This window comes from Carassius carassius, chromosome 9 (assembly GCF_963082965.1).
Source record: "Carassius carassius chromosome 9, fCarCar2.1, whole genome shotgun sequence".
NCBI classification, from domain to species: domain Eukaryota; kingdom Metazoa; phylum Chordata; class Actinopteri; order Cypriniformes; family Cyprinidae; genus Carassius; species Carassius carassius.
The window spans coordinates 6,216,109-6,235,950 of NC_081763.1; the positions used below are offsets into that span (position 1 = coordinate 6,216,109).

A 19,842-nucleotide genomic window follows, 5' to 3' on the forward strand; every position below is an offset into this window, starting at 1 on the left:
CAAGTTCAATGACAACAGCAAATAAGACATTTTGTGCATTTGGTTAAGGTATTATTATTTATTTTGTACTTCTTGTTTTTATTTTTTATTTAATATTGTTAGATTTCAATTGAATGACTGAATCATTGAAACGAAGAGCTGCTCAACCGATTGGCCAGCGCCAGGGTTCTAGTTTGCTGATTGGCTGCTGCGCGGGTTCTCGCGCGCTCAGGTGAGGCGCAGGTGATTGACAGATGCAGCACATCACTCGCGGGGAAGGAAGCACGCGCAGCACACATACGAGCACTGACTGACAGGTAAAAACAAACCCGTTTGCTTTTGTTTTAAACTTGAGCAATTATGAAATAAATAAAGGGTGCAGGTGCAGAGAAAGCTGGGACATGCCAATTTAATGACATTTGAATAGTATCAGTTACAGTTCACATTTGTTTATATTTCCTGTTTTTTCTTTCTTCTTCTTCGATAGTTACCTGTAATGAAAGGTGTACTTAAATGCATTCTTTTATTGTTGATATATCAGTATTTAAGAACTTTGTAGGCTATAATTTCCATTCTGAGTCACACTTTAATTTGCAGAGTTCATGTTTCCACGTAATTACTAATTACAGAGTAATTTGAATTAACTGAATGCATTTGGTGTGTAATTATTTCCTTGTATCTGCTTGTAATACTCATTCTTGTTATCAATATAGTAATGAATAGTAACCTATAATGCTGTAAAATAAACATAAAAATCTGTATTGTATGTTACTCTAACTATAGAAATGAAAATATTTTGGTGTGTGTGGTCTATAGTATAGTGACACAAAAATGTATTTATTTATTTTTTGCTCTCTAATGTCTTTGTATTTGCAGTGTTTTTTTTCATACTGTACATTTATAGGGTTTTTTTTAAACCATGAAGGAACTAAGACCCTTTATGGCACAATATATATAAAAAAGTTTCACACTTTGTTAAATCATAATTTGCAATGTAACCTTAAAGGTCATATCAAGGTTAACTTGGAGTTCTATTCGATTTGTTGATTTATTCATCATAAAAAAAGGTTCTAAAAGTTGTATTATTATTATTTATTAAGCTGTTGTTGTTGTTGTTGTTTTGTTTTTGTTTTTATATTGATGACTACAAATGAGATCTACTTAAAATGATGGCAATTATCTAAAATCCCCAGATCCCAAACTTAAAAATTCTCTGAAGTTTATTTTGAAGGACCTGATTTTTAGTGTTTTCATAGCAGATGTGAAACCTTCTGAAAGAGGTTAATAGTTTATTTGAAACATATTTTTTTATTATTATAATCTCTCATATGTATGACTTTCTTCTCTGGAACACAAAAGTAGATATTTCTGAGAAACCTATTTGTTTATTTTGCCATGTAAAGAAAAATCAAGGAATCCAGTGTTGCTTTGGGCTCCACTGGTTTGAGTAAATGATAAAAGTTATATATATATATATAGTGTATTTATACAATTGAGTTATAGTCTGAGGCTAGGTGGTTTTATGCAATTTTAGGGTTGTCAAATCCTCCTAGAGATCATTTCTGTGGAATTGGACATGTTGCCATAGTCAAACCCAATAATTGGGGGACATGTGTTGTCCCAACGAGCAGTTTTTGGTAAGGTTTAATGCTCAGTGTGTTAGGAAAAGTTGGTCATCAGCCTCTTTACATGGAGAGGTGAATTATGCATCCGTTCACTCGCTCATAGACAGATCTGTTTCACAGCGGCGCTCATTCATCAGACTCCAGTGTCTGTGGTTATCCCCAGACTGGACGCGGTGGAGGGTTATGAAGGAGAACAGGTCCTCGTGTCAGGTGGAGCAGCTGTCCTGTGCGTGTCTGCTGGACTGCCACCGACAGACCCCCACCCGCAGCGCCGCAGGGGCCCCGGTCCGACACAGAGCCAACGGGGCCGTGGGGGCCGTGTGCAACAGTCCCGACTGTGTGGTGACCGCCGGGCTGGAGCAGGGACGGCATGGGGCCGGCAGGGTGCTGGTCACCGGAGGGGCAGGATACTTCGGATTCAGACTGGGCCGCGCTCTGGCAGGACAAGGGGCCACAGTCTTTCTGCTGGACCTCCACAAGCCACCTTGGGATATCCCTGATGGAGCCGTCTTCCAGCAGGTAAAGTGAAACCGGAGAGGACAGCATTGGTGGTGATATAGGGTTGAGGGGCAGCGGACTGTAACAGAAGCAGATGGGTGCCAGGTGCAGAGTACACAAGGTGAGGCAGGACAGACACCTCGAGTTTCAGCACAATCTTTCATGACTCCTCGCTGACGTCAAACCGCTGGGATTCAGATAGGTCTGAACCTGCCATGTCAAGCCGAACTCCACAAAACCAAGTCTTAGAACTTTAATGGTTTTAAACCAGGTTTCTGAAGGTTTCGCTCAATTTTTTTTTGGTGTATGATGATGCTCACATGGTCGGATCAATGGTTGTGCATGTCTGTTCGTAAAGCAGAGGGGGAACAATGCTCATTGCAACTAATAATATCATTGTGTAAGATAATGGGAAGAAATATATATCATAATGAATAATTCCATATATATATATGTATATATTTACATGGCAGTTTGAATGGGCATTGTTGTGAATAAGTACATCTGTGTGTGTTTTACTTCAAGATTGATATCCGGGATTATGATGCCCTGTATAAGATCTGTGCAGGAGTGGATGTTATTTATCACACTGCTTCTTATGGGATGTCCGGACCTGAACAGGTAAGTGAGTGTGACATGAGAGTTCGGTGTATATCACTGAGACAGAAACACACATACATTCAAATATATGGCATGCAAAATTACTTGAGTCACAGTATATTAGTATATATTATTGTGCATTGAATCACAGTGTATTAGTATATACATGTAGAACATTTTAAATTGTCACATCATTAATTGGCTTGCTAAATGATTTATGTTCACTCATATTGTCTTATGGGTGAAACTTTAAGTTAAATTAGCATTTTATTTGATTATATCTTGTACAGGATGGATCATACTAGCTTCAAAGTTAAGTGTACTTATGTGTTAAATAATATCCTTATTTTAGGACTTGTTGTCTCCTACTAATATCTTAACTTACCCGATATAATACTTTTAGAAATACTGTCAAAATAGGTAGAACAGGTACTTTATAAAAAAATCATGTTTTTATATATTTGTGTTAGAACTGCTATTTTTTCTTGAATTTTTTCTTTTAAATTTAAGATGTTAACATGTTGTGTTATAATCACTGACATGTTAAGATTCACACAATGCATGATAATCAGATATTCATTCCATGACGTAATTCATTTTTTAAGATAACATGAACATTATTTTCACATTGTAATGATTCTGAGTGTGAAGGTTTGTTCTCCTGTCATTATGAATCCTACTGAAGTGAAGTATTCTGGTCATAGTGTTTCTTGTTCTGCAGCTGAGGAGAAAGCAGATTGAATCAGTCAATGTTGGCGGCACCAATAATGTCATAAACGGTGAGCTTTCACCATAAGATTCACTGATTCTGCAACTATTAAAATAACCAGTTTAGTGTCTAATGATTTTTTAAATATTATTATATTATATAAATGTAGTGGTGACATCATGTGTATCTTTTGCAAAGAGGACAATCTTAGAATGCATTGCAACAATATCAGTGCAATAATTAAGAAAGGGGACAGCAAAGAAAATGTTAAGCGTGAGAAGTGTCATGTCATTTGAAATATGTAATAGTATTCAGTATCAGTGTGTCTGAGTCTTTGGTTGGTGTGTTGTAGTCTGTACGGAGCGAGGCATCTCTAAACTCATCTACACCAGCACAGTCAATGTGGCGTTCGCTGGCCGGCCCATCGAGGATGGAGATGAAGACTCAGTTCCCTGTGTGCCGCTGGACATGGTGAGATGGAGAAGTTACTCACAGTTAGTAGAACGACTAAATAAAGTGAAACCAAAAATCCCAATTGCATCTGACCCAAGACTTATCTAGTGTTAAATGGACAAGCACCTTAAGAAGATGTGAAAATCTAATATTCCTTTACACATGCCCAATATTTAATCACCACAAACTGATCTGTTACAGTAGTGAGCGGTGTGATCATAGGCTTCAGATGTGGTTGACTTTCACTTGGGATAAGTGTGTGGAGTGAACTCAAGCTGTGCACCGCTTCACTGTGCTGAAGAACAGCCTGAAGTTAAGGAAGGTTAATGGAACAGAATTAGTCCACCTGACACTTCACTCGAGCGATGACGCCCAGAGCGCTACACAAGTCTCCTGCTTTTGTCTGTCCAACCTTCATACATGAATACACAACATCTGATCAATCATACAACAGTACAGCTTACACACTCAGATTTCACTGCTGCTCATGTCTGACCGAGGTTGACTGACGTGTGATGGAAAAAGGGTTTAATATTTATGTATGTATTTATGTATGTATGAATTTATTTATATATTTATTTATCAGTCAGCAAATACATTTATCAAATTAACTGGTCAGAAGACAGTGCACAGTTCATAGTTGGAGAAATTGTATTTATTTGAATTGATATCCTATGCTTAATTTGAGAACTGATATCCCATAACTAAGTAATTGTACTGTATATGGTCATCAGGTCTTGTCATTTGTTTAAAATAAATGTTTTTGTTTTCTTCTTTCTTCAAGCACATAGACCATTACTCCAGAACTAAAGCGATCGCTGAACGCATGGTGCTCGCTGCAGATGGGAGATCAACAAAAGGTACGGAAATGGAAACTTGTTGGTCTCTGAAGTCGATCCTGTTATTGCGCAAAATAGCAATAAGCGCAAGTAGTATCATGTACCCTGCTCATATCATTGTGTGTGTGAGTGTGTGTGTGTGTGTGTGTGTGTGTCCACTGCTGATGAGGTAGTGAGGTAACGGATGCTATGGTAATGACCACAGCCAGCAACCCAAGTCAACCAGACCTGCTGACACTGTTTTAAATTTAGACATAGGCTTAATAATAAAGCCAAGGACCGAGTTTATTTCTAGCTCCTTGCAGAAGACAAAACATTTTTTATATAGAAATCAGGAACATTGTTAATTTAAGCAGTATGAATCATGAATCATTTTTCTGGTTTACTTGTCAAGATCACTATTAGAGCTATTTGATATCACGATATCATGTTAAACCAAAGATATAAAACCTATATCGGCCAGTGTGATAACCATGCCTATGCTATGGTTTCCCCAAGTAGCTTGGAGTTTCATGTGAATACTGTAGCAGAGAATACTAGAGGACAACATATATTTTTGTCTTCATTCAGACAGTGCAGCTAGAGAGAGAACAGGAAGAAAAGTGGTAAAGAGACAGAACCATGAGCCAGGACTTAAACCTGAATCACTATCTACCAATGAGGCTATCATCTGCAACTTTTATTTTGCATTTTGAAGAAGTTGAGAAATTAGTTTTCAAATTGGAATATTTTGATGGATTGTTTTTTAAATAAATGTTTAAGATCTGAAGTAAACTACAAGTGCACATTTAAAACAATTAAGTATGCTTATTTGAGTTGATTCAAAGGATAAAAATCTTGTTTATATTTATCCATCTATTAATTGATTTATGAATATGAAAAACAAAATCTTAAATTGCTAATGTAATATTGAGGTGTTGTTGTTGTAGGTGGTAGTCTTCTACACACATGTGTCCTGCGACCTTCTGGTATCTACGGTCCTGGAGAGAGAAGACATTTACACAGGGTGATGGTGAGTCCACTTATTCTCTAATTCTCTCTCCGTCTTTACCCTTTACCTCCTTTAATCTCTCTCTCTCTCTCTCTCTCTCTCTCTCACACACACACACACACACACACACACACACACACACACACACACACACACACGCACGCACACATGCTTGCACACAGGTCCCAGACAGTTGTACTCTGCAGCCTCAGCCTTGCCAATATGCTTAGAGCTGTACAATATTAATGAAGTCTGTGAGAAGCTCCTGTTACAGACTGCTTCTGCTGTACCTCTACATACAGACACATGACTGTCTGTGCTTCTGCTGTACCTCTACATACAGACACATGACTGTCTGTGCTTCTGCTGTACCTCTACATACAGACACATGACTGTCTGTGCTTCTGCTGTACCTCTACATACAGACACATGACTGTCTGTGCTTCTGCTGTACCTCTACATACAGACACATGACTGTCTGTGCTTCTGCTGTACCTCTACATACAGACACATGACTGTCTGTGCTTCTGCTGTACCTCTACATACAGACACATGACTGTCTGTGCTTCTGCTGTACCTCTACATACAGACACATGGCTGTCTGTGCTTCTGCTGTGATTCTACATACAGACTCATGACTGTCTGTGCTTCTGCTGTACCTCTACATACAGACACTTGACTGTCTGTGCTTCTGCTGTACCTCTACATACAGACACTTGACTGTCTGTGCTTCTGCTGTGATTCTACATACAGACTCATGACTTTCTGTGCTTCTGCTGTACCTCTACATACAGACGCATGACTGTCTGTGCTTCTGCTGTACCTTCACATACAGACACTTGACTGTCTGTGCTTCTGCTGTACCTCTACATACAGACTCATGACTGTCTGTGCTTCTGCTGTACCTCTACATACAGACTCATGACTGTCTGTGCTTGTGCTGTACCTCTACATACAGACACTTGACTGTCTGTGCTTCTGCTGTACCTCTACATACAGACACATGACTGTCTGTGCTTCTGCTGTGATTCTACATACAGACTCATGACTGTCTGTGCTTCTGTTGTACCTCTACATACAGACACTTGACTGTCTGTGCTTCTGCTGTACCTCTACATACAGATTCATGACTGTCTGTGCTTCTGCTGTACCTCTACATACAGACTCATGACTGTCTGTGCTTGTGCTGTACCTCTACATACAGACACTTGACTGTCTGTGCTTCTGCTGTACCTCTACATACAGACACATGACTGTCTGTGCTTCAGCTGTACCTCTACATACAGACACTTGACTGTCTGTGCTTCTGCTGTACCTCTACATACAGACACTTGACTGTCTGTGCTTCTGCTGTACCTCTTTATACAGACACTTGACTGTCTGAGCTTCTGCTGTACCTCTACATACAGACACTTGACTGTCTGTGCTTCTGCTGTGATTCTACATACAGACTCATGACGGTCTGTGCTTCTGCTGTGATTCTACATACAGACACATGACTGTCTGTGCTTCAGCTATGATTCTACATACAGACTCATGACTGTCTGTGCTTCTGCTGTGATTCTACATACAGACACATGACTGTCTGTGCTTCAGCTGTACCTCTACATACAGACACATGACTGTCTGTGCTTCTGCTGTGATTCTACATACAGACTCATGACTGTCTGTGCTTCTGCTGTGATTCTACATACAGACACATGACTGTCTGTGCTTCAGCTGTACCTCTACATACAGACACATGACTGTCTGTGCTTCTGCTGTACCTCTACATACAGACAAATGACTGTCTGTGCTTCTGCTGTACCTCTACATACAGACACTTGACTGTCTGTGCTTCTGCTGTACCTCTACATACAGACACATGACTGTGTGTGCTTCTGCTGTACCTCTACATACAGACACTTGACTGTCTGTGCTTCTGCTGTGATTCTACATACAGACTCATGACTGTCTGTGCTTCTGCTGTGATTCTACATAAAGAGATATGACTGTCTGTGCTTCAGCTGTGATTCTACATACAGACTCATGACTGTCTGTGCTTCTGCTGTGATTCTACATACAGACACATGACTGTCTGTGCTTCAGCTGTACCTCTACATACAGACACATGACTGTCTGTGCTTCTGCTGTGATTCTACATACAGACTCATGACTGTCTGTGCTTCTGCTGTGATTCTACATACAGACACATGACTGTCTGTGCTTCTGCTGTACCTCTACATACAGACACATGACTGTCTGTGCTTCTGCTGTACCTCTACATACAGACACATGACTGTCTGTGCTTCTGCTGTACCTCTACATACAGACACTTGACTGTCTGTGCTTCTGCTGTACCTCTACATACAAACACATGACTGTGTGTGCTTCTGCTGTGATTCTACATACAGACACATGACTGTCTGTGCTTCAGCTGTACCTCTACATACAGACACATGACTGTCTGTGCTTCTGCTGTACCTCTACATACAGACACTTGACTGTCTGTGCTTCTGCTGTATCTCTACATACAGACACTTGACTGTCTGTGCTTCTGCTGTGATTCTACATACAGACTCATGACTGTCTGTGCTTCTGCTGTGATTCTACATACAGACACATGACTGCCTGTGCTTCTGCTGTACCTCTACATACAGACACTTGACTGTCTGTGCTTCTGCTGTGATTCTACATACAGACTCATGACTGTCTGTGCTTCTGCTGTGATTCTACATACAGACACATGACTGTCTGTGCTCCAGCTGTACCTCTACATACAGACACATGAATGTCTGTGCTTCTGCTGTACCTCTACATACAGACTCATGACTGTCTGTGCTTCTGCTGTACCTCTACATACAAACACATGACTGTCTGTGCTTCTGCTGTACCTCTACATACAGACACATGACTGTCTGTGCTTCTGCTGTACCTCTACATACAGACACTTGACTGTCTGTGCTTCTGCTGTACCTCTACATACAGACACATGACTGTCTGTGCTTCAGCTGTGATTCTACATACAGACTCATGACTGTCTGTGCTTCTGCTGTACCTCTACATACAGACACTTGACTGTCTGTGCTTCTGCTGTACCTCTACATACAGACACTTGACTGTCTGTGCTTCTGCTGTACTTCTACATACAGACACTTGACTGTCTGTGGTTCTGCTGGGATTCTACATACAGACTCATGACTGTGTGTGCTTCTGCTGTGATTCTACATACAGACACATGACTGTCTGTGCTTCAGCTGTACCTCTACATACAGACACATGACTGTCTGTGCTTCTGCTGTACCTCTACATACAGACACTTGACTGTCTGTGCTTCTGCTGTATCTCTACATACAGACACTTGACTGTCTGTGCTTCTGCTGTGATTCTACATACAGACTCATGACTGTTTGTGCTTCTGCTGTGATTCTACATACAGACACATGACTGCCTGTGCTTCTGCTGTACCTCTACATACAGACACTTGACTGCCTGTGCTTCTGCTGTACCTCTACATACAGACACTTGACTGTCTGTGCTTCTGCTGTACCTCTACATACAGACACATGACTGTCTGTGCTTCAGCTGTACCTCTACATACAGACTCATGACTGTCTGTGCTTCTGCCGTACCTCTACATACAGACTCATGACTGTCTGTGCTTCAGCTGTACCTCTACATACAGACTCATGACTGTCTGTGCTTCTGCTGTACCTCTACATACAGACACATGACTGTCTGTGCTTCTGCTGTACCTCTACATACAGACACTTGACTGTCTGTGCTTCTGCTGTACCTCTACATACAGACACATGACTGTCTGTGCTTCTGCTGTACCTCTACATACAGACACATGACTGTCTGTGCTTCTGCTGTACCTCTACATACAGACTCATGACTGTCTGTGCTTCAGCTGTACCTCTACATACAGACTCATGACTGTATGTGCTTCAGCTGTACCTCTACATACAGACACATGACTGTCTGTGCTTCTGCTGTACCTCTACATACAGACTCATGACTGTCTGTGCTTCAGCTGTACCTCTACATACAGACTCATGACTGTCTGTGCTTCAGCTGTACCTCTACATACAGACTCATGACTGTCTGTGCTTCTGCTGTACCTCTACATACAGACACATGACTGTCTGTGCTTCTGCTGTACCTCTACATACAGACACTTGACTGTATGTGCTTCTGCTGTGATTCTACATACAGATTCATGACTGTCTGTGCTTCTGCTGTACCTCTACATACAGACTCATGACTGTCTGTGCTTCTGCTGTACCTCTACATACAGACACATCACTGTCTGTATCCTATATTGTGTACATATATTGTACATAGATATTCCTATTTATATGTGAATGTATGTACACACATATACACACATTCACAGACTGGATTACAGCAGATTTCGAGTTTCCAGCATGCTTTGCTTCTGACTGTTAAAAAAGAGTAAATGTCATTTCATGTGTTTCAAGTTTCTTTTTTTTTTGCTAAATATTAATGAGGAGATCTGATAATGATTAATGTTCTTTTATTTTGGGTTTCTGGTATATCTGAGTTTTTGGGGCTACATTTGAGAAGTAGAGCCTGTGGTTAGGTTGACGAAGGGCTAAACAACATTAAAACTAGGTTACATTATTCAAAAAATAATGGGATCTTTACTCTTCAGAACAGTGATAGACTCTTTGCTATTGCTAAATACCTCAGTATATGCAGTACATGCATATATAGGTATACATGTATACTGCATGAGTAAATGTATATTCAATATATTTATATACACACAAGACCATCTCTTATCACATTTACATCTACATGTTATGCAGTGTATTACTGAATATAAAATACATACATTATGATAAGTAAATTGTCCCTAAACTATAGTCCCTCAGTTAGTGAGTGTTGTTATCTCTGTGAAGGCAGACTGCAGAACGTAGAGGCAAAGTTTCATGATTCTCTTCTCTTCTCAGGTGAATGTGGAGAGGAGGTTGTTCAGCTTTTGTTTTGGGGACCCTAATGCCAAGATGAACTGGGTACATGTGGATAATTTGGTGATGGCTCATGTATTAGCAGCAGATGCACTGACTGCAGACAAAGCCTTTGTGGCGGTATGTGTGGCATGATAGTTATTTATTTATTACAGATATTTATAGTGTATTCATGGCTTATTTGTGATTTTCAGAGTGGACAGGTCTACTTTATCAATGATGGAGAGTCTGTCAATGTCTTTGAATGGTTGACACCTCTGGTGAGTAGCAATCAAATCAATTATCTTTAATTAATGCATGTGTATTACAATTATTTGCTACATTAAGGAACTGTACCTTTATATATCTCCAGTTTGAAAGACTGGGTTATGGTCGGCCATTGATTCACCTGCCTGTGTCTCTGGTCTACTCAGCAGGTGGGACTAATGTGAAAAAAAGAGATTTTGTTTGTTTGTATTGCTAATACAACTGTATCAAGCATTCTTGTCTTCTCCAGCAATTTTGATGGAGCGACTGCATGTGGCTCTGAGTCCTATAATGGAAATTCCACTACTTCTGACAAGAAACGAGGTAAATGTGCTCCCTCCAGCCTTTATTACATTATGTCTTGTCTCATATATATATATATATATATATATATATATATATATATATAAATATTGCAGGTGCATGTGAAGAGGCCTTGCAAAAAATAATGCAAAATATTAAGATCTATATTGTATATTGACAAAATTATATCAATATATAATTTTAAGAATTTTGTCATTTAAGCAATAGCGTTATTGCTGCACAAGGCAACAGCTATTAGCCTGTATGCAGCAGTATGGCATCTTGGATTACTATTACCATAGGTCCTTCCTTTAGCTCTCCTTAATATGCTCAGCAGCTCTAGTACTCCTGCACTCAACATTTATCTGCTCCGATAAATCATATGATCAAGCATCTGTATCTGTGGGACACCACAGACTGCTTGTGTTTCCTCCAGCTGTTTCTGGGATGGTAGTAAAGGGTGACACCCAAGCTGGTATAAAGGCTGAGCAAGAAAGAGTTGTGTTAGATCTGGGTGTGGACTGGCATTGTGTCATGCATTAGTCATTAGAAACAGAAGCCATGAGCTGAAGGGGCGATTCTGGTCAGAGGGCAGCAGGTTTGATGATTGCTTTGTGAATAAAACATTGGACACCAGCTCCTTGCTGGATTTTTGAGTTTGAGAAGGACAATTAAAGTGCCCCTGAGGAAAGAAACACACACACAAGCACATGAAACCAGAAAATTTGTATATCAGTCACAGTTATATCAGAGATAATTGTACCCATCTCTTATGAACATGATATTTCATAATTACATTTATTTCTACTTTCATTTTGAATAATATACAGTATATCATTTTGAAACCAAACAAACCTTGCATTTTATTATTCAACTGAATGACATTCATACATTTTCTCCAAATACTTGGCCAATTTATAATATGTAATAATTTATAATTATAATTTATAATATTATTCACTGTGTCATGTATTATATTTTGAGAGTGTTAGGAGTTTGCATGGTGCTTTGTGGTGTTCTGTCCACTAGATGACACTATCATGATTATTTGGAGGTCAACTCCAAGGGACAAACTGTTTGGAGTAGAGCCCTGCACGGGCCTCAAATCTAGGCCCGAGCCCGGCCCTGGCCCGAGACGCTCAGGCCCTGGCCCGACCCATGTCCAACAGCTCATCAGAATTAGCAGCCCGAGTCCGACACGAGCCCGTGTTTTTATTTATTTATTTATTTTATTACACAGCAGAAGCCTGCCCTATTTGCAACAATTGAAAAAGGGGTCAGTTTTGTGTTATGTTTCTTTTCTTTTCTTTATCTAGGTAATTTAGAAAAATGTTTGTTGAAGGTTTACGTTAATCAGCCGAGCCGACAGCGAGTAGCCTAAAACATATTTAATCAATTAAGCCTCTCAAATTAACGCTAATACTTTACTTGGCTACAATAAAATCCATAGATATAAAACACTTCAAGCATATCACACAGACAGTTAGTTTAATATATGTTTATTTATTAAACCACAGTGAGTAAAATAAAAAAAAAATGAAATACTGAGGCAGACTCGCAACAGCGCTCGCAAACGAAATGAGAAATAGTCTACAATCTAAACAAATTAAATGAATTAAAAACAAACTTGCAGGTTATCTTACCTCAAAAATGCACCACTTAACATGTCCATTCTTTTTTCCATTAGTTTCCAACAGTTAAACGAAAATAAAGTCCAGTCAAATGAAAAGTTAGAACAGTCTCTTACAGAGCATCGTGGAGAAAAAGAATAGCATCCAGAGTGGAAGGTTTTAACCCAGTCCTCCTCTCTTCCATCACTCTTCCCGCTGCGCTGAAGACACGTTCGCTGCTGCTGCTGGCGGGACACTAAACACAGAGCGAGCCAGTCTTGACAGTTGCGGTAGCAGGGTCTCGTGCTGTTTCCACCATAGCAGCACATCAAGTCCATCACCTTCCACGTTGTGATTGAGGCGCATGTATTGCAGTACTTCATCGTCATCATCCTCGTACTGCTCCACAATGTTTTCAAACTCGGCCAGCGCTCTCTTCTTTCCTGCGTGTCCCGCAACAACAGGTGCAGACACAGAAATGCTCGCCGCTGCATGAATCATCATTTTATAATTATTAGTTGGACAACTAGGCTATGATTAATACATTAATTTAGAGGCCTATAATAGCTACTACAACCCGAATTCCGGAAAAGTTGTGACGTTTTTTAAATTTTAATAAAATGAAAACTAAAGGAATTTCAAATCACATGAGCCAATATTTTATTCACAATAGAACATAGATAACGTAGCAAATGTTTAAACTGAGAAATTTTACACTTTTATCCACTTAATTAGCTCATTTAAAATGTAATGCCTGCTACAGGTCTCAAAAAAGTTGGCACGGGGGCAACAAATGGCTAAAAAAGCAAGCAGTTTTGAAAAGATTCAGCTGGGAGAACATCTAGTGATTAATTAAGTTAATTGATATCAGGTCTGTAACATGATTAGCTATAAAAGCTTTGTCTTAGAGAAGCAGAGTCTCTCAGAAGTAAAGATGGGCAGAGGCTCTCCAATCTGTGAAAGACTGCGTAAAAAAATTGTGGAAAACTTTAAAAACAATGTTCCTCAACGTCAAATTGCAAAGGCTTTGCAAATCTCATCATCTACAGTGCATAACATCATCAAAAGATTCAGAGAAACTGGAGAAATCTCTGTGCGTAAGGGACAAGGCCGGTGACCTTTATTGGATGCCCGTGGTCTTCGGGCTCTCAGACGACACTGCATCACTCATCGGCATGATTGTGTCAATGACATTACTAAATGGGCCCAGGAATACTTTCAGAAACCACTGTCGGTAAACACAATCCGCCGTGCCATCAGCAGATGCCAACTAAAGCTCTATCATGCAAAAAGGAAGCCATATGTGAACATGGTCCAGAAGCGCCGTCGTGTCCTGTGGGCCAAGGCTCATTTAAAATGGACTATTTCAAAGTGGAATAGTGTTTTATGGTCAGACGAGTCCAAATTTGACATTCTTGTTGGAAATCACGGACGCCGTGTCCTCCGGGCTAAAGAGGAGGGAGACCTTCCAGCATGTTATCAGCGTTCAGGTCAAAAGCCAGCATCTCTGATGGTATGGGGGTGCATAAGTGCATACGGTATGGGCAGCTTGCATGTTTTGGAAGGCTCTGTGAATGCTGAAAGGTAAATAAAGGTTTTAGAGCAACATATGCTTCCCTCCAAACAACGGCTATTTCAGGGAAGGCCTTGTTTATTTCAGCAGGACAATGCAAAACCACATACTGCAGCTATAACAACAGCATGGCTTCGTCGTAGAAGAGTCCGGGTGCTAACCTGGCCTGCCTGCAGTCCAGATCTTTCACCTATAGAGAACATTTGGCGCATCATTAAACGAAAAATACGTCAAAGACGACCACGAACTCTTCAGCAGCTGGAAATCTATATAAGGCAAGAATGGGACCAAATTCCAACAGCAAAACTCCAGCAACTCATAGCCTCAATGCCCAGACGTCTTCAAACTGTTTTGAAAAGAAAAGGAGATGCTACACCATGGTAAACATGCCCCGTCCCAACTATTTTGAGACCTGTAGCAGAAATCAAAATTGAAATGAGCTCATTTTGTGCATAAAATTGTAAACTTTCTCAGTTTAAACATTTGCTATGTTATCTATGTTCTATTGTGAATAAAATATTGGCTCATGTGATTTGAAAGTCTTTTAGTTTTCATTTTATTAAAATTAAAAAAACGTCCCAACTTTTCCGGAATTCGGGTTGTACTACAATAAGTGGATATAAGTGAAGTATAATCGTGGGTCGCGCTGACGGAAAAGCGTGCGTGCGTGCGTGAGACTGTCGTGTCAGTATGTCAGTATAATTATAACGGGTTGAATTATCAGATTATGAAAGTTATGAGGTTATGAAATGTCTATGTTTGTTTTTCTATCGTCGACGTGAACTTCTCTCTTTTTTTTTTTTATTAATGTCTAAAAATATAAATAGAAGGATAACCCAAAAAATGTCCGAGGCCCGGCCCGCATGTGAGCTATAACGTGAAAATTGGCCCGAAGCCCGGCCCTAGGGGCATAAATAAGTCGGGGCCCGTCGGGCTCGGGCTGAAATGCAGGGCTCTAGTTTGGAGAATAGATGGATGGTTCCAAAGTTTATGCCAAGCTATCCTTTAAACCTATTTGTTTGGACAGTTCTAAAGCAGGTTAATGGAATGTATCAAATAGTAAAAATGAAACCTATTTGTGTTTCTAAATGATTTGGTTGAGAACCAGGAGTGCTGATATTTAGTCCAACAGCAATGGGCAATTCTCTCCAGTTAAAGAGAACTCGATGTATGTCACTAAAATATATGTCCTGTTTTAGGGCAGGACTATGGAGGAGTTTAAAGTGCCCCTATTATGGGTAATGAAAGGTTCATATTTTGGTTTTGAGAGTCCCCAAAAACAGGTTGACATGCATGCAAAGTAAAAAAACTCATTCATTGTCTTATAATATGCATTATGTTTTTACCTTACTTGTTCAATGACTCCAAAACGATTCACTCAACAGTTAATTTTACCAAACCCTTCCTTTGCGTGGTGTTAATATGCAGTGATTGGGCCAACTGGTCTCATTTTCATTTCATCATGAGCCTGTGATGTCTGATAAAGCAGTGTTTGTGAGCGCAGTGCTGCTTTGTGTACAGTTACTGTGGAAACCGCAAAAAGAGCAAGTGGGCGGGCAATATGCTAATGTCTCATGTTGACATCAACATTAAAGGGCTTGGGATTCATTTGAAAAATGACTTTCTTTTGAGAGACAATAAGTTTATGCATGGTGCACTTTCAGATTTAAAACTTTACAGGTTGTTTCCATTCACTTGAGTTACACATTAATTTTCAAAAACCCATAATAGGGGCACTTTAAGAAAACTGTTTATAAGCCTGTTTATACATGTTTTATTATGAGCTTCCCATGAATGACCACTTATATACCTCATGGAAAATCCACTGGGACTGCTGGGCAAAAATGACATCACCTATTTAATATTCAGGAGCTAAGCTGCTGAGGTTAATATTGTATCCCCTTACCCCCCACACAGTTTTCAGACTGCTCCTATGGCCCTGGTCTAGACACCAGTGTGCTGTCGGGTCAGGGACATCTGGCCCACTGGAGACTTTCCATGTAGATACCCAATCTGTAGACTGGTAAGGGGAGAGAGACCGTGGGGGCATTTCAGCTTGTTACAGAGCAGCTTTATGTAAAAGTAATGCCAGGTAAAAGGAGGTCATTAAAGCCATTAGTAAATGTGTAGCCCTCAGAATCTGATCTGTGAAGTTGAATCCAGAGTCCATCTCTCAGCGTCGTGTCCAGCTTCAAGACAACCTGACAGTGACGCTTCCTAAAGTCACAGCAGTTCACCCAAACACCTGAACTCTCTCATTGTTTCCTCTTGAGGATTTAAACCATAAAACAGACCCTTGTGAAGAATAAGCATATTAAATTAAAATCTATTATAATCTAAATCTATATTAAATGCAACTTCAACTTAAGAGTGATTATTATTGTTATTAATATTATTATTTTAGACTTATTTAGTACATCTTTATATGTGCTTAAGTACATCTTTATATTTTATAATTATATGGTCGACTAAAACACATTTCATAAGCTTCTAAGGTAAACTAAAATATTCTTTAATCTCATTTCATGTTTTCAATATATTTGTGATTACATCAGGGTTAAGTGATAAAAAAACAGTTTAGTACATTTAAAATGTATTAACTTAAAATGTAACATCTAACAAAACACCACAGTTAAAATGATAATCAAGTGCTTCTCGTGTGCTTTAAGTAAATTTCACAAAAGATTATTAAAATGATATAAAATGCACTTCTAAGTTACTTTTATACTGACATTATAACAAAGTGCACTTTTTATAATTGTCCTTAAGTTTGTTATACACCTACAAATACACTTAAAGCAGCCTTTTAATTATTTTTTAAACATTAACTTGTAAGATTTGAAGTACCGTACAAGTTCACATTCAGCACACTTCTTTTTCACAAGAGGAAGCCCCTCAGCTCTGTTTTTGAACACTTGTGACTGTACTGTGTGTCTGATCATCTCATCTCTTAACATGTTCAGCAGCCCTGACACGGCCGTCTGACCTCTGCATCTCTCTCAGGTGAGGAACATTGCTGTCAGTCACACCTTTAAAATCGAGAAGGCACAGCGAGAGCTGGGCTTCAGTCCTCAGAGGTTCAGCCTGACGGACTCGGTGGATCAGTACCTGCGGAGCCGAGCGTCACGTTCATCTGCGTCACTGTTGAACACACAGCATCACTTCCTGCTGCTCCTGCTGCTCCTGATGGGGTTCAGCGCCCTCCTGATCCGCTCTGCTGGATGGGCATAATACACCATCTCACTACCAAGAGAAATCTCATGGATCCCCTGTAGGGTTTGAACTAGGTCTGGTCGGTATAGTGAACTCAAAATGATCATGACAGGTCTACTTACTTTGCCATTGAGTTTCATAAAGACTATCATTAAACTCATCACTAAATAACTGTGAATGCAACAATGTTTTAATCAAAATATTGGTCAAATATCGAAGCAAGAGTTTTTAAACTTTCAATTGATGCACAGTTTGTCCAGATCAAGTAAGAGAGTGATGTTTAACGTGCCGTGAAAGTGAAACAATAATAAACTGGGGCCGTCGGCGATGTTTGCACGTAAAGGGGTTAAATTCAGATTATTGAGATTTGTATTGTTAAAAGGCAGAAATATATTTATTTATTTATTTATTTTGAAGCCATTTCACTCTCTCCTATTTTGATCCTACAGTGTTTTACTCACCAAACCACAACCACACCACCTCAGAAACAAAAATCACTTTATCATTGTATATGATAAATATAACCTGCATGGGAACAAGTCGATCACTCTTTGACTGTGACTAACAAATACATTGCTAGTAGATATGTTTGAAAATGATGTTTGTTAGTACTTAGACCAGCATGAATTTATTATTAAGTGTGCAGTCCATGTACTCTGAATATTTTGAGGCAAGGAAATCTAATAAAACAGCAGTGATCTTGCCAGCCAGCAAATGTTATGTACATTAAACATGTTGTTTGTGATGCTGGAAAAGTTAGCGTTGGTGAATTCTGCAGCGGTCTAGTTTATTTGACTCCTAAGTGATAAGATTATTTGCCTATGGTCTTCCACAAAATGAAGTGTATTTATAGTTGCACTTCCTAAATGTGCTCATTGCAAAAGAAATACTTGTTCATTTCAGCACATAATGTTTTTCAATCTTATTCTTCTGGGTTTCTTTCAAAATTTATATATTTTGAAATATATCAAAATCAAATTTGACATTTTTTATTTGCCCTGGTGTCTATAAAGGTGTGTAGCAATCATATTTAACAGCATTTATACGTTTGAAGCATTAATGCCATGTATGGTATTCATAAATGCCAATGAAACGTTTTATATTCTGAAGCTGTACTAAAGGCAAGTGTATACAGATATAATCTTTGATTTTGCTTTATACTTTGTTTGATTGTTTTTCCATAAATTGTATCTGTTAGGTTTGTGATGTAAGCTACAACTGTGACATGAGAATATTGCTCTGCACTTATAAATTAAGAATATGAATAAAAATGTGCTGTGAATCCTCTTGTTATTAAAGCATTTAATTTTTTAAAAGGTTTACCTCATCGACATTCAAAGGCGTCAAAAACCGAAGCATGGTCAAGCGCCCCTAGCGTCACTTTTATGACGCCAAATGTGCCTCTCGGCGTCGAAATATCGACGCCCTACGACCTTCATTGCTTTCAGTGGGAAACTTTTGGCGTCAGAATTTCGACGCGAGGACATGAGATGTATATCGCTATGAAATCACGTTCAAGAAGTCTCATTCAGCACACATCGCGATACTTGCAGTCAGTTCCACAGTTTGGGTGAGTAGTCGTAAATACGCTCTTTTAATGCCTTTTATAAAATATATTCTGTCTTCTTTATTACTCAGATTAGCGCCATATGTTTAATCGCTGTTTTATATCGGTCATCCGCGGCTGTCTTTGAGTTTCATTGCGTTTAACTAAATGAACACAGCTGCTCATTAGTGTGATTAAACTCTATCTGTCACGTGACGTGCCATAGACCTTCGATCCGTTTTATGTTAATTTCAGGTTCAATTATGTTGTATTTGTAGTAAAATCATGTTTATCACGACACTTACAAAAGTAATAAATAAAATGTGAAATTAAAACACAGTAAACGGGACATCTACCATGTTTTTACCACAGTAACTGTAGTTTTACTATGGTATATTAGTAATCAATACAACAATACAATAATCACCAAACCAGCTATGTTCTGTAATGTTAGTGTTTTTATGTGCTTTTATATGACAGATATCACAGTTATCATATGTTCTGTACCATGCTTTTAATACCTTTTAATGTAAATCCAAAAAAAATAGAATAAAACAAATTAAAACTAAATAATACAAAAAATGTATTTTTTCATCTTGCAGTTCATTCATATCAGTTTATATCTAAATATTTTGCTCACAGATCATTATTAACATTCTGTATATAATTCAATTTTATTTT

General features: G+C 39.0%; 1 protein-coding gene across 1 annotated transcript; it reads left to right on the top strand.

Annotated features, from left to right (window-relative positions):
- The first annotated feature begins 1,787 nt into the window (after positions 1–1,787).
- On the top strand, positions 1,788–17,633 carry sdr42e2 (short chain dehydrogenase/reductase family 42E, member 2). Its single transcript, XM_059557424.1, has 11 exons — positions 1,788–2,123; positions 2,628–2,723; positions 3,424–3,481; positions 3,764–3,882; positions 4,649–4,724; positions 5,633–5,715; positions 10,653–10,790; positions 10,865–10,930; positions 11,023–11,086; positions 11,167–11,240; positions 17,406–17,633. The coding sequence occupies exons 1-11, from the start codon at positions 1,788–1,790 to the stop codon at positions 17,631–17,633; spliced, it is 1,338 nt and encodes a 445-aa protein (XP_059413407.1).
- The last annotated feature ends 2,209 nt before the right edge of the window (positions 17,634–19,842 follow it).